We start from the raw sequence: 15,141 nt of genomic DNA on the forward strand, positions 1-15,141 counted from the left end.
CAAAGCTGTCTGCACTGCTTGCCCTGGGGGGATGGTTCCCTTGCAAACATCGACAAGGCAGCTACATGGCCCTCATGCCACACTTCCCTAAGGCATTATTACTTGGATTCAGCTTCTAGGAGGAAATCCTGTTTCTGTGATGCAGATACTGTTTCTGAGTTAGGGGAGTACCAATTCTCCTTTCCCCTAGCATGTTTGGTTCTTTCAGTATATGACTAATTTAAACCAATTATATATGAAGTTTATAAAAAGTAAGCCAACTGCCGCTCTCCCCCCCTGGCCCCACCGGCCTCTCCATGGTTGGTATTGGCCTGATTACTGTTTCCTGTTGCAGATTTATTTACATTCTTTTTCTTTTTTACATTCTTTTTATGTTCTTCCCTTGAGCTGCTTCTCTCTCTCCAGGAGCATGAATCCTGAGGTTAAATCCTGGTCCTAGTGAAGTCAATGGGTGTTTTGCCATTGACTTCAGTGGGATCAGGATTTCACCATTGGTGGAGGAAAGGCAGAAAATTACTGACCTCTAATCCTGTTTCTGTAAAGGTAGCCTGACAGGATTCTCACTCAAACACCTGCTTCTCTGCAGAGTTTGGAAGAATCTGTGAGGTGGTCATGTTAATGTTTACACCTTTGTTTACAATTAACTTCGTGAGACAATAGTTTTCAATTATTTTTATTGATTGTCTTCTTTCTTTGGGGAGCTTTTGCCTCCTGCTTGAAGACAGTGGCTAAGCTCAGATGATAGCACATTCCACCCTTGGGAGGATGGAAAATGCAACTTGCTTGTATTCCATCTCTCTACCACTGCCAAAAAATGTTAAGAACTTCCTGGTTTTTTGCAAAAGAGCTAAGACTAGGGTGACCAGATGTCCTGATTTTATAGGGACAGTCTCAATTTTGGGGTCTTTGTCTTATATAGGTTCCTATTACCACTCTACCCCCGTCCCGATTTTTCACATTTGCTGTCTGGTCACCCTAGCTAAGACCCAGGAGTGAGAATTCTGTCAGAAATGATCTTTTCAGAGAAGTAGAATCACAAGTCAGTAATATTTTTCCCATGTCCCATTAGCTCACTTTGATGGGACCCTTGTAGATATTAGGGTCAGCTCAGAATATGCAGTAGGCTGACTGGTGAATTCAGTACTTTCTTAAGCTATTGTATTGCCTCCCTTTTCTGCTATGTGTACATTTCTGTAAAGAATGCATACTGGAGGAAATCAAGAATGTAGTATTTTCATTCATGGCTGAAACCTGACCCATGTCTTAAAGGGGAAGCTTGCTGTGGACTACAAGGATTTAGGGCCAGATGGGCCAGGGGATAGTCCAGAGCAGTAATGTATGTGCAGATGGTCAGGCAGCCAGTGGGTCAGTCCATATCAGAGGCTGTCTGGGGCCATGGTCAGAGTTCTTGAAGGGGTCAGTAGCCGGAAGACTCAATCCGAGGGGCCAGGTTAGTGGGTTGGGGAGGTGAGATTGGATGAGGCAATAAGGTAGGGTCAGGTGAAGCAGCAAGGCAAGGTAGACTGGGGAGTGGTCTGGGGTTCAGTCAGCTTTGTCTTCCTGTTCAGGCATTTATATAGTCCAGTTACTCAATGAAAGTGCTGCCTGTCCATCTAATCAGGGGACTGGGTGCTGTAGGCCTGTAGGGCTTCAGTACTAAGGCTGTTGGTCAGAGGCAGCACACCAGTGCATTGCTGTGGTGCAGTAGCTAAGGCTGCTGCCTAAGCACCTTGTAGGCCTCAATTCAGTACTTGGCTCCCAACAAAGGAAATGTCTTTATTATGACCAGATTTAATTCAAATAATTCTGCATAGCCACAATAATAAATTTTCTAGTTTCCAGGTAATATATTTTAACGACAGTGTGATACCAGTGGTAGATTTCTTTTTTATATACTCTGAGGCCCTTTACAGCTTTTCCAGTTCAGGGTAGATTTAAGATGTTGACAAGTGTCTTCAGAGACAATAAGGATTTTTGATCTCATTCCTCAACTGTGTTACTATATAAGGCAGTGCTGCTTCAGTAAGGAGTGAAGCATGAATGGTATTGTTTTCTTTTACTTTAATTGTTACAGAATGTTTGTTTGATTTTTGTTTTGTTTTGTTTTGCAGACTAACAAGGGAGATGAGCTCTCAAATCGTATCCAGAATACATTAGGTAACTATGATGAAATGAAGGACTTATTGACAGATCGATCCAACCAGAGTCATCTTGTTGGAGTTCCAAAACCTGGGATTCCACAGGCACCTGTGAACAAAACTGATGAACATTTCATTGCAGATTCAAGACCACAGCCTCAGCCTTCCATCTGCAGCACTTCATCATCCATACCAGCAGCTCTATCTGGTCAGCAAAGCAAGAGCCCCACAATGGGTTGGCAGAAAGCTGGGCAAAATGCTTCTGATGGCCAGCAGAGGGCAAGCAAGCATGGGCACAGATTGCTTGAGTCACACAATAGTGACTTCAAAATGGCTAACCAAAAAACTGGTCTGGAAAAGCTTAAACACTTTGCATCGAGTCCCACATCGTCATCTGTCAGTGCAGCACAACAAGGTACTTTAAGATCCGTGCTTGGAGACAGTGTCAGCAAAGCACAACAGCAGTCAAAACTAAATTGCAGTGTAGAAGTAGGCTCTCAGGCTCAAGAAAGGCCAGCAAAACACAGCAGTGGGCACTGTGTACAGAACTTCCCTCCTTCACTAGCTTCAAAGCCTAATATAGTTCAACAGAAACCAACGGCTTATGTAAGACCAATGGATGGTCAAGATCAGGCTCCTGATGATTCTCCAAAGCTAAAGTTATCAGCAGAAGCTAACAAGCACTGTACATCATATAGGGGAGTACCTTCTAATAAGCCTGACCCAGCTATGGCCAAGACCAAGATGGCAATATTTAGCACTCCCAAGCAAGAAGAGGTAAGCATTTTTAAATATTTCATGACATTGCCAAATAAACTGGTATTTAAACTTTGCAAGGTGCACCTCTTTTTTTTATATATTTGTTTTGCTGAAAGCCTTTTGTTTGTTTAAAATTGGAATGGCATACACTGCAAATAGTAACTGAATAGTTGCATCAAAAAGGTATCTGAGATAAAGGCTTAGTTGTCTTCAGAACTGAAACACATTATACAGATGCAAATGTTCAGTTAACATAAATTAAGGCATATTAATCACTAGAAATTTCTCTGGCTATCTAAGCCTAAGTTCTGGAGGAAACCATAGTGACATAAAATTTCATTTACTTGTTCAAGAATCCTGCATATTACTTCTAGATTTTGCCATATTTTAATGGATTTCTCCCTTTGACATTCATTGAGCTATGACAGATGGTGAGGAATAGTTCCAAAGGCCTCCGCAATGTCAAAACAGCTACACCATGTAAATAACTTATATAATCAATGTTGTTATTATAACACAGATGAGAGATTAATAATGGTACTGGCTATTCATATATTTAGCTTTCATAGCAATTGTCTCAGTTTCAAAATGATTTATAAAGCGATTTAAGACAAAAATACATGATATATTTCCTCCAGAGTCATCCTGTTATAGAAAACCAATTAACATACAAACTTGACCATTTGCAACAAACAAACAAGCTTACAGGCAACATTTCTGTTATCTGTTCTATGTGTTAGACTTATCCTTTGTTTTGGGGAAATTTCAAATTTTGTCATTGTCCCCATCAGAACACTGTGCTTGATCAGTACCACATCCTGTGATTTTCTCGATTTTCTTTTTTCTTTTGTGTTTAAAAAAAAATAATTGGCAGACCATGTGTGGGTTTTCTTCATATTGTATTTAAGTTTGCCAGGGTAAAATCAGAGGCCTCTTTTGCTAATTTCACATCCTCAGCTGGTGTAATCTGAAACTCAGTGGAGCTATGCCAATATACACCACTTATAAATCTGGCGTATTTTCTCTGTTTGGCCTGAATGGCTAGGACTACATCAGAGTAGAGATAGTGACCTTGTTACTCTTATTTAAAGGTATGGTGTTTATTTAGCTGTCTTAATTTTTCTCTCTCTCATGTTGGACAATGAATGCTTTTAGGGTCTCCCTTGGTTTGTTGCCTTCTCACTGGGATTCTAAAAGGCCTATTCTTCAAAAATTGGGATGCCTGCTGTATGCCACTTTAATTTTTAGGAAACCAAATCTCTATGAAAGCAATGGCATTGTCTCAGCCTACTTAGGCATTCCAAACCACATGATTATTTTCTCTAAGTGAATTATCCACCAATTCAAAGCAAAAGTGAAGTGGTTTGTTGGCCTTGAAAAGTGATCGATTTAGACTCGAGTCAAATTTTCAAGAGCCCCTGGAGTGGGTCGACCACACGAAATATCTTTGCACTCACAAACTCCCGTGTTTATGGATAGAAGTTCAGGTCATGGCATGTGCTGCTGTCCATTTAGTCATGTCATTCCCTGATTTTCTGGTGCAAACACATGCTTGGATACCCAAATGAGGGGGTGTTCGAGGAATAACAGAAGCATATGCCTTGTCTGGCTCTTTCAAATTTTCTCCTTAAGATAGATTTACAGAGGTGCCAGTAAAGAGTCACTTGCTTGTTTCAAATTTCAGTTTTGGCTTCGGGATTTTTAACCTGTATTCTCATTTTCACCTGCCTAGTATCCAGTGAAGCTACATCTAATTATATATTGTCCATCCTTTCCTCACTCTGTTCAAAGAACAGATACTAAATTATGCAGTCTGTGATCCAGCAGGCATTATGGAAATTTACTGGAATGATTCTGGTAATTAACTGTCCAATGTATAGAATTACAAAATTAGTGTGTGAGCGGGATAAGATGTAATATACTTGAAATTTAGTAATTTGATACCATGTCACATGAAATTTTAGTTGAAATCAAATTAGCTGGTTAGAGGCACTGGTGGTCTGATAAATGTCCAAAACACTGTTAAAAAATTTAAAAATTCTGATATATTGAGCTGGAGGAAAATGTCTAGTGGGGTATTACAGAGATCTGTGTTAGGGTTTTGAGATGGACTCAAAGTATTGAAAAGTTGGTATGGCCATTTCATGTGACCTAAAGCTACGGGTCTGTGGGTTTAAATATTATTCACGTGCGTTTTGCTTTATCGTATGCTAGAATTTTCCATCACAAACAGTGCAGAGAAATTCTCTGCACCTGGGTGTCACTGCAGGGAGGCGTATTAACCAAAGCTGATAGGCTATTCAACCAAAAATAGCTCCGAGTCCTGGGGCTCTGGTCTGTAGTGTCTTGCCTCATGCATCCTGCATGCATACTACTTATCAGATCTAAACTGTAATCCCTTCTTTTTTTCTGTTTCAATATTTCAAGCTCTTGCAATTTTATCAAATGTCTCAAGATATTTGGGGGGTTTTAAGAGTCTCAGTGATTTTTTTATTTCTGCTTTCAATATTGCAAAGTTTTGCCCTCTACCCAAAATGGCCACCATCTCCCATTACTGTCAATAGGACTGAAGTTATATGTGCCCTCAGCACAATAACCATCATGTCCCTTTACCCTTTGCAGAGGAAAATGAGGCTCCAATTCTTTCCAATGGGGCTGAAGTCAGGCTGTTCTCAGGAGATGGCAATCCCTTAGTCACCATGTGAGAGGGCCTGGCAGGGGCCAGAAATGAGGCTGTGAGGGAAACTGGGAAGAGGAATGTGTTTAAGAAATAGAGCAGGAAACTATAAGGGGACAAGGAAATGTGTGCAGCAGAAGGCACACTGAGGGCATGCAGAGGTATATGAAGAGCAGAACAGAGGCGAAGGATTGGCACAGGGAAGTATCGAGAGCAAGAGGCAGACTAAGGCCTTGTCTAGGCTAGCATAAAAGGTGTGATGTTGTAGGTTGTTAAGTAATGCATTCTTACCAGATGTTTTAAGAGAGTAGTGCAGAAAAAGCAGTGTATTCTTTAACATGTGATAAACTGATCTAGTTTTAAAGCCTACGGAATTTAAGTTGATCAGTTTAGAACATGTTAAAGAATACACACTGCTTTGTCTATACTAGATTCTTAAAACTTGTTAGTTTAAACATGTTAGGTAATCCATTCTAACACACTTTTTACTCTAGCCTACATAAGGCCTGAGAGGGCATGCAGGGGAAATGGTGTCAGGAGGAAATTGAGGGGTCACAGGGAAATGTGGCAGGTAGGAAGAGCGTGAAAGGCAGAAGACTGTGAGGGAAAAGGAAGGGAAATAAGGGAGCCAAGTGAATGTAGGGAGGTAGGTGGGAGCCTGTCGGACCGTGAACTGGGCAGCTGTCTAGCCTGTCCAGTTATGGAGGGAAATAGAAATGGAATGGTAGTTCCCTGCATCCCAGGGGGTAAAATTGAATAGAGTCCATCTTCTCAGAGAGAACAGTGAGGACAACATTTTTTTGTGGGCATTTGAGGTTTTATTTTGAATTTGAAGTGATTGTTCACAAGTTGAGTATGGGCATCCTCCAAAGGTGAAAAAACAGAAAAGATGAAAAACAATGTGAGTTTTTTAATTTTTTAAAATCTCATGGTGTGTAAGCAATCTTCTCAATTTTTGAGGTCTGAGTCATAGTTTTTTGAATGCTCGAGTTTGGCAGTACTGCTGTGTCCCAAGTCTGCTGGTAGATCTAACAACTGTGCTCTTGCTTGCACATTTACCAGTTTGTAGGACCCATCAGCTAGAAAAATAAACAGAAAATAAAACAGTCAAAGTTAGGATCAAATGTAAAAAATACAAAATAGGAAGCAATGTTATACGAAGTGTCTCTTCTGTTGTACAATCTCTTCTTTGGGATATCCCTGGAGGTTTTCAGTTGAACAGGCCACAAAATTGGCTGTGGTACAATTATCATTAACTGGAAATAAAAGCACTTTAATAAAAATTATAGACCATTACTTTTCAATATGTGAAAAAGGTTGATTTTTAATGTAGCCCAATACCTCATTTAATATTTTAATCAGATATGGAAAGCCTTCGATATCTTGACACAAAGTGAAGCTTATAACATTTAAAAAATTGTTTTAATGAGAATACCTTGGATAGACTGCATGCGTAAAGGTATCCGTTTCCCATTCGGGATATTAGTCTTTAGGAATCAGGTTCATCAGTATTAATCAGAAGCCATACCCGACCTCTTGGTCCTTTCAAAAATTATGATATTGCTCTGCATAAACAATGGTCTCTCATCTCAAGTACTTCTGTTTCACATTTTGAATTTTACTGTAAATTATTTGTGAATTATATTACTGTAGATAAAAACCTAATGTACTGAGTAGAAGTACAGAGAAATGTGATACCATATTATAGAGGAAAATGAGCAAGAAAGCAAGTGCCTCTTATTTCTAAAAAAATTTTATGCTAGAAACAGAAACATAAAAACCGAGATGGCAAGTAAGCCTTTGTATTTGAATTGTGTTTTTAAATACAATATTGTAGTCTATATGTTTTTATTATTATTGCTGGAAACACACGAGTTTAAAATATGCAATGTCCCAATTCTGCTTTGCTTAGTAGAGTGAAACAAGAAAATCCAAAAAGAAAAGGAGTACTTGTGACACTTTAGCGACTAACCAATTTATTTGAGCATAAGCTTTCGTGAGCTACAGCTCACTTCATTGGATGGAGTGAGCTGTAGCGCATGAAAGCTTATGCTCAAATAAATTGGTTAGTCTCTACGGTGCCACAAGTACTCCTTTTCTTTTTGCGAATACAGACTAACATGGCTGTTACTCTGAAAGAAAATCCAGGAATTTGAGAATGAGAAGTGACTACTAGTCTAATGGTGTAAAGCAGTTTTTTGTCAAATATGTGAACATATTTATATGAAATTCAGATAAAAGCATATTTGGGACACTTTTTTATTCTTTATAAGGTGCTTACACAATTTCTGCAAAAGTTATGCCTAATGCACTACATGTGGAGTTCCTTATTCCATTCTTCCTCAGTCCTTACTCAGGCAAACTCCTGTTGAAATCAATGGGAGTTTGCCTGGGTAAGAAACTCACTGTGATTGGCCATATTGAAGTAATTACTTGCTGCATTTAGAGCTGTGTGAAATTTTTTTGCTGGAAATTTTTTTTGGCAAAATGCAGATGCATCGACACCAAAATATTTTATGAATTTGTGTCAGTTTTGTTAAATTTGTTTCCAAAAACAAATTTCTGAAAAAATTGAAATGTTTCCTTTGACCTTTTTTGAAACAAAAGATTTTGGTTGGATTACTTGTTCTGTTCATGATCAACTGTCCTGTTCATTCCCTCTGAAGCACCTGGCACTAACCACTGTCAGAAGACACGATACTGACCCAGTATGGCCGTTTCTGTGATTTTTTTGGTTCAAAATGACATTTTGTGTTTTGAAATTTTCTTCCATTTTATTTTTAATAACTTTAACAAATGCTCCAAATCGAAACAAAATGTTTAGCTTCATGTCAAACTAAATATTTAGTTCAACCCAATATTTTTTCTGATTTGTTTTGGAATTGCCAGTGAACTGAAGCATCCATTATTCTCCCAGTTGTAGTCTCAGCAGTGTCTGGTAGCAGGCACTAGCCACCATTCTTCAATGGTGCATGATAGTTACGGATGTCATTAGGGACAATTTTTTCTCAGTCAGTTTTATTCAAGGATGTTGGAATAACAAAAACCCTTAACAACCAAAAATTAAACAGTAGACCAGCGGTTCTCAAACTGTGGGTCAGGACCCCAAGGTGGGACGCAACCCCATTTTAATGGGGTCGCCAGGACTGGTGTTAGACTTGCTGGAGACCCGGGGCCGAAGCCTGAGCCCCACCACCCAGGACTGAAGCCTGAGCCCTACTGCCTGGGGCCAAAGCCCGAGGGCTTCAGCCCTATGTAGCAGGGCTCAGGCTTTGGCTTCAGCCCTGGGTGGCGGGTATCAGGTTACAGGCCCCTTTCCTAGGGCTGAAGACCCTGGGTTTTGGCTTTGCCCTCCTCCCTGGCCCAGGGCGGTGGGATTCAGGTTTTGGTCCCCCCTCGTGGGGTCGTGTAGTAATTTTTGTTGTCAGAAGGGGATCACGGTGCAATGAAGTTTGAGAACCGCTGCAGTAGACATTCATTTGTGAAAAACTAAATGTGGCTTCATCTCATTTAGCAGTAATGTCATGACTGGGACATAGGCAATTCAGGCCTAGTGGTCAAAGTGGGTATCAGGCCGGGTTGGGTACAAGAAGTCAGAGTCTGAGACAGGCCAGAGGGAAAACCAAAAGTCAGGTGTCAGAAGACAGGCAGAGTTGGAGGCCGTAGTCTGGGGTCTCTTACACGCAGGGTCTCAAGCAGAGACAGGCAGGTAGTCTGTTTTATTGCTCAGCCCTGTCATGGCTTCCTGGTTTAAGTGCTGGCGCCAGCCAATCAGTGGGCTGTGAAGAGCTGCCACTCAGGTGCTCCTTGGTGATACTTCCTGTCGAGCCTAGCCTCACAGCGTCTTCCCACATGAGCTTAGCCCAAGCCTCCTGTGGTGATGTGGAGGTGTCAGTGGTCCAGAACCGCCATGGTCCCAGCTTCTAGTCTGGCAGGTTCTTACAAGTAGAAACTCCATTCCACAGTAGATGGGAAAAATTGTCATAATCAATACTTGTGCTGTCACCATAAAGACTTAGAGACTAACCAATTTATTTGATCATGAGCTTCCGTGAGCTACAGCTCACTTCATTGGATGCATACCGTGGAAACTGCATCCGATGAAGTGAGCTGTAGCTCACGAAAGCTCGTGCTCAAATAAATTGGTTAGTCTCTAAGGTGCCACAAGTCCTCCTTTTCTTTTTGCGAATACAGACTAACACGGCTGGTACTCTGAAACCTACCATAAAGACTGCGTATCAGTCAAGAAAATGGAAGATACTCTGCATCATCGCAAAGGTCTGCAGTTTCATTCAGGAGCTCTGATTCTCTTTGTCAGTGCTAACTTCAGGGAAACAGTAGGACAGTGCTCTCTTCTTCAGTGCCACTATAGAGTCCAGGCAACTGGCGGGGTTGGGAAATGAACCAAAGTTTTTCTCCTCCAAAGCCTGATGTGTAGAATTATGTCTCGTACAGGCAGGAACAAAAAACAGATGAGCAGTTGAAAGTGTTTTTTGGATCCAACTAATGTGGACACATTAACGATAAGTCAGTAATTCTTTTGAGATGAGTTAAGATTTGCCAAAAGAGGTTGGAAGTTTGGTTCTGTTATGTAATGGAATTAAGTGTGGTGTGAGTCTTGTAACAGTTGTCAGTTTTACACCAGTAAAGTGCTGTTATAAAGTAAACAGAAATGCTGCAGTGTTTGGGAAGCCATTCTACAACCACAGAACTTGAGTACCATACTATTAGTAGTTAGTGTTGCCAGTTTTGGTTGGACATATTCCTGGAAGTTTCATCACATGACATAATCTTTAATTAAGGATTAAACTTTAACTCCTGGAGACTCCAGGACTATCCTGGAGGGTCGGCAACCCTATGAGTCGTAGGAGCTAGTTGCAAATCTTTTCTTTCCCAGATATTAATGAGACGGAGTTTAGCAAGCTACATGCATCAGGAATAGAGCAAGAGTGCAATTAGACTGTGTAACATTAAACATGACTTTTCACAAGTAAAGGATATTTTCTCTCAATAAGAATTAACAACAAATACACGAAACATTGCTCAGTGATCTGAAACAGTCATAGGTTTATTTAAGTTCTTTGAGTGCATGTGTGGGGGGTGTATAGAGTTTTGTGTTAGGGGAATGCAATAATACAGGTTCCAAAGAAGGAATGGGCGAGTAGTGCTGAAAGTCTCAAACAAACATAGGGTGAACCAAATGTGCTAAGTCTGTTTTATGGATAATTGTTGTTTGATTAAGTAAGCTAAGGTGGCTTTTATGAATTCTTCTTCTAGGATCCTGCAAACACTGATGCATATAGTAACTTTACACCTGTACACAGGCTCATTGAACTTAGTGGGACTAGTGCAGAAAGTTACTCATCTGACAGTGTTTGCAGGAACGAGACCTTGTCTTATAAGCTTTTACTTGATATATATTTTAGTGCTCTCTACTTTTTACTATTTCCATCCCCAGCAGAACAGTTTCATTTCCCTTTTGTATCAAATAACCATTTTTTCTTGTGTGGGGGAAAATGCTACACAAACGTATTTAACATCTTTGAAAAATCAAGAACTATATTGCTTTGATTCTAAATGTTTTGTATGTATCTCTTTCCATATGGTGTCTAATCTACATTGGTTGCTATGGTGAGTTACTTGTTATTCCTCATTAATCTTGACTAGTACAATAATCACTGTAGGAAAATCTCTGATAACTGTATATATGTTATGATTTTCAAGGGACTTCCTTAACTTATGCATCTTCTTGCCAGTTTTTCCCAAGTTTGTTTTTTGTATTTAATAAAAGATGTATATTTTGAGCATTGTAACAAGGGTCTCTTTTACTCAACTCCACGTGTCAGTAAAATTGATCTTTCCTATAGGTTTCAGTTGGAAAGGTTGCCACTTTTAGGATGAGGAAGAAAGCTTAATGAATGTCAGAATTCTGTATTTTATTAGGAAAAAGTGCATTCCATCTTTCCCCCACAAATTACCTGGATGTTTTTGCTTTGTGAATCATCTCTAGCGGTAATACCATATACATGAATAGAGTTCAGTTATACAGGATTGCAGTGCTTCTTTAGCTCTGCATATTAAGATAATAACATTGTGAATAAAAGAACTAAGATTTCTAGAACTGAAAACATTTTTTAATTAAACAGAAATTTGGTAGATTTTTAAAATCAGTTTGTAGTGCTTAATATGATAATGGGTGGATGTAAAACAAATCCTGACTGCCAAATACAATCTAATAAACTTTCTTAATGAAATATGTCTCACAGGATAATTGTATATTCAAATGTCTTTTTATTTGCTCTGTTAACATTCACTGTTTTGAATTACTGCAACTGCACTGGGATGTTTTAAAATTTAACACAAAGTTCTGGATCTTGTGATCCTGCAGGGCACGCAGCAGGAACCACAAGTTGCTGCTCTTTAGTGCAATGTAAGTGAAGGCTACTTGTGGACTCAAATAAGATTTAGCACAGGGCATTATTCTCTCCAATGAGCAGAGTTCTCAAGTGCCCATTGTACCTGCTCTATGACTCTTAAGAACATGGATTTTAATAAAGAGGTTGGATGGATGTGTGTGGAGCATGCCAGATCTTAGGAGACAAGTTTAGGTGCAAACTTAATCTTGTCAATGAAGCGCTTAGATACATGCTATCCTGTAAGGCCTTACTCCTGATACTAGGCCCACATAACTTGACAGATACAGCAGTGCTCGTATTCATGCAGGACTGGGTTCCTCTGTCCCAGTAATTATAATAATAATCCCAGTCTACTCATACACTTTACCTTGTACTCATACGCACATCCGTTTGTGCAGGAGCAAGCCCTAAAGATGGCCTAGGATTTTTTTAAATTATCCACAAAAAAGGTGTCCCTGTCTTGGTCTGTAGTTTCTTTTCTCAGTCTTTAATTAATTAGAGTGACATGAAGTTGCTGTCTCTGAATGTATGAGACACTTAGGGTCAGATATGATTGAAGAGCCGGAGAACCAAAGGAAAATGTGAAGGGCTGGACAGAGCACTGATAATTTCAACCAAAGAAATGACCAATGTGTGCCATTTGATAAATGGAGTTAAAAAGGTCAGATCTCCAATAGTCATGGTTAGTGCATCAAGCAGTCAAAGACCATTTACTGTTGGTCACACATTCAATTACTGTTAATGAAAACAAAACATCCCCAATATTTGCACACCATATTCACCTTGCACACCTTAAAGTTTCATTTCCTTAGTGTTTCAAAATACAGAAGATCTATCCTTATGGTGCTACAAAATAGCTTCCCAGAAAAGCAATTAACAGGTGGGGGGGTTTTATTGAAAAAAAAGTTCAGAAAAGATAAATAATGTAGGCATCTGATTTCCTGTCACTCTTGGTTAACTTTGTATGAAAATGGATAGCTTCCAAATTAAAGCAGGCACCAGCCTGTCTGAAGAAAAATGCATCTGTAAAGAAGTATGTACATGATGTATTCATGCAATTCCAAATTTCTTAATTGTATTTGATATATGTAACAATTTAATGTACTGAAATATGGTACCATATTATTTCATGTGTTAAAAACAGAATGCAGGATGCTGTAGGCTCAAGGTATTGTATGGAATAGCATACTAGCTTCTTTTCCCAACCCCCCTCCCAGTAACAAAGAGGCAATGTTGTATGCTGCTGCACTACATTGCTCTATCAGTGAGAGAAATATGACACCATTCCTGCTGATCACGTTATTACAGTTACTCATTTCTTACAGCAGATTTTAAATATTTAAGCAAGGTTTACTTGTGAGGGAAAATGAATGTAGAAACTATGAGGGAAGTGCAGAAGAACCACAGATTCCAGATTGTTGAGGTCCAGCATTTTCTATCTGAAGCAATCTGTTGGTGAAAATTGCTATTCATATCCTTCTGTATTTTCTGCAAATGGCTGTAATGGAGATTGGTGCAGTGAAAAGATTATATCTTGTTTACATCCACATGTAACCCACCACGTGTTCAAGAAGTGACAGAATTTAAAACCGCATCTCTGTATTGTAATTTTTTTTTAAAGTTGTAGTTGAATTTTTTTCTTGTGCATACTGGAGATTATTATTACAGTTCAAATAGCTACAATACCATCTCTCCAAAAAAAAAAAAAAATTTTTGCACTTATATATTCCAACATGTTAGATATTCAAACGTAGTCAGATATTCAGTTGGTGCAGGTTTGTGCAAATAGAACTGTACATCATGAGAACAGGTAGAGAAAGGGGTTTTCTGATTGAGCAACTGTGCCTGACTAAAACCTATAATTAAGAAAAAGTAGATTTGGCTAAAATAAATAGAATAACTATGGATTGGCACTCATATTCTTTTCTCTTGAAGGTTGAATTACATCCTAGAGGACAAATTGACTCAAGGAAATACATTAGCCAGTTCATTTCTCAGCTTGTAGAAGTGCCAGTCTAGAATCAAATCATACCACTGAAAAAAGGACATGGAACTGGTAGTAATTTGAGGGGGGAGGGAGAAAGAAAGTGAGAGGTGAAAAAAAACCCCAACACACTGTAAGCAGAAGGCAACTGTCACAGCAGGGCAGAAGGATAGTTCCCTAGTTTGGGAGCTAGCCTGGAGCTGGGAGACCTGGGTTCAATTAACTGTCTGTGACAGACTTCCTGTATGACCATGGGAAAGTCAATTAGACTCTCTGTGCCTCAATTCCCCATCTGTAAAATGGGAATAATATTACTTCCCTACTAACTGGGGTATTATGAGGCACTCAGACTATGGTAATTGGGGCCATATAAATAAATATTAGGGAATTATCTACACTTAAAACACTGCAGCAGTGGAGCTGCAGCACTTCAGGGAAGATGCTACCTACCCCGATGAGAGGGGAGCTCCTGTCAGTGTAGGTAATCCATCTCCTCGAGAGGTGGTAGCTAGGTTGATGGGGGAATTCTTTAGGGGCCATACCAATTCTCTCATCAACCTAGCACTGTCTACACTGGAGTTATATCTATTTAGCTGTGTTGCTCAGGGGTATGAATTTTTCACACCCCTAAGAGGCATAGTTATACCAACCTAATTTCCTAGTGTAAACCAGGCCCAAGATAGACAACAGTATTAATCCACCGGGCTAACCTGTAGAGCAGGGAAGAAACCGTATGTGGGATAATATGGTGAGAACAGCATGGAATTATGCCTGAGAAATCCACCTAAATTACTGATGACGGTGTAAGCATTAGAGCTGGGTGAAATTTTATTGTAATAAATAAATAAAATAAAAAATACACATTTGAGTTGACTAAAACATGTTGTGATTTTTTTGACAAAATCACCTGTTTCGTTAAAATATCAAAAAAACTAAAACTTCAGAAAACAGTCAAAACATTTCATTTTTCAAAATGAAACATTTTGATTTTTTTATTCAGAATGACTTCTCATTTTGAATTTACTTCCATTTTCTTTTTAAAAGCGTAAAAAAACCCCTTGAAAATGAAATATTTCATTTTGGGTTACTCAATGAAAATTTTTCACCTTTTCCAGTTTGCAGAAATATTTTGGTTTTGGGTCAACCCAGAAAAATAAATATATATAT

General features: G+C 39.2%; 1 protein-coding gene across 5 annotated transcripts in view; it reads left to right on the forward strand.

The window, feature by feature from the left end:
- The window catches only part of AFF3 (ALF transcription elongation factor 3), a 469,443-nt gene that overhangs the window by 72,119 nt on the left and 382,183 nt on the right, over positions 1 to 15,141 (forward strand). For all 5 annotated transcript variants that reach the window (XM_073352102.1, XM_073352119.1, XM_073352110.1 and 2 more), the window contains exon 3: positions 2,112 to 2,915. In XM_073352102.1, coding sequence (XP_073208203.1) covers positions 2,112 to 2,915 — 804 coding nt within the window. The remainder of the gene's footprint in view (positions 1 to 2,111; positions 2,916 to 15,141) is intronic.

This window comes from Lepidochelys kempii, chromosome 1 (genome assembly GCF_965140265.1).
Source record: "Lepidochelys kempii isolate rLepKem1 chromosome 1, rLepKem1.hap2, whole genome shotgun sequence".
In the NCBI taxonomy this organism is placed as follows: domain Eukaryota; kingdom Metazoa; phylum Chordata; order Testudines; family Cheloniidae; genus Lepidochelys; species Lepidochelys kempii.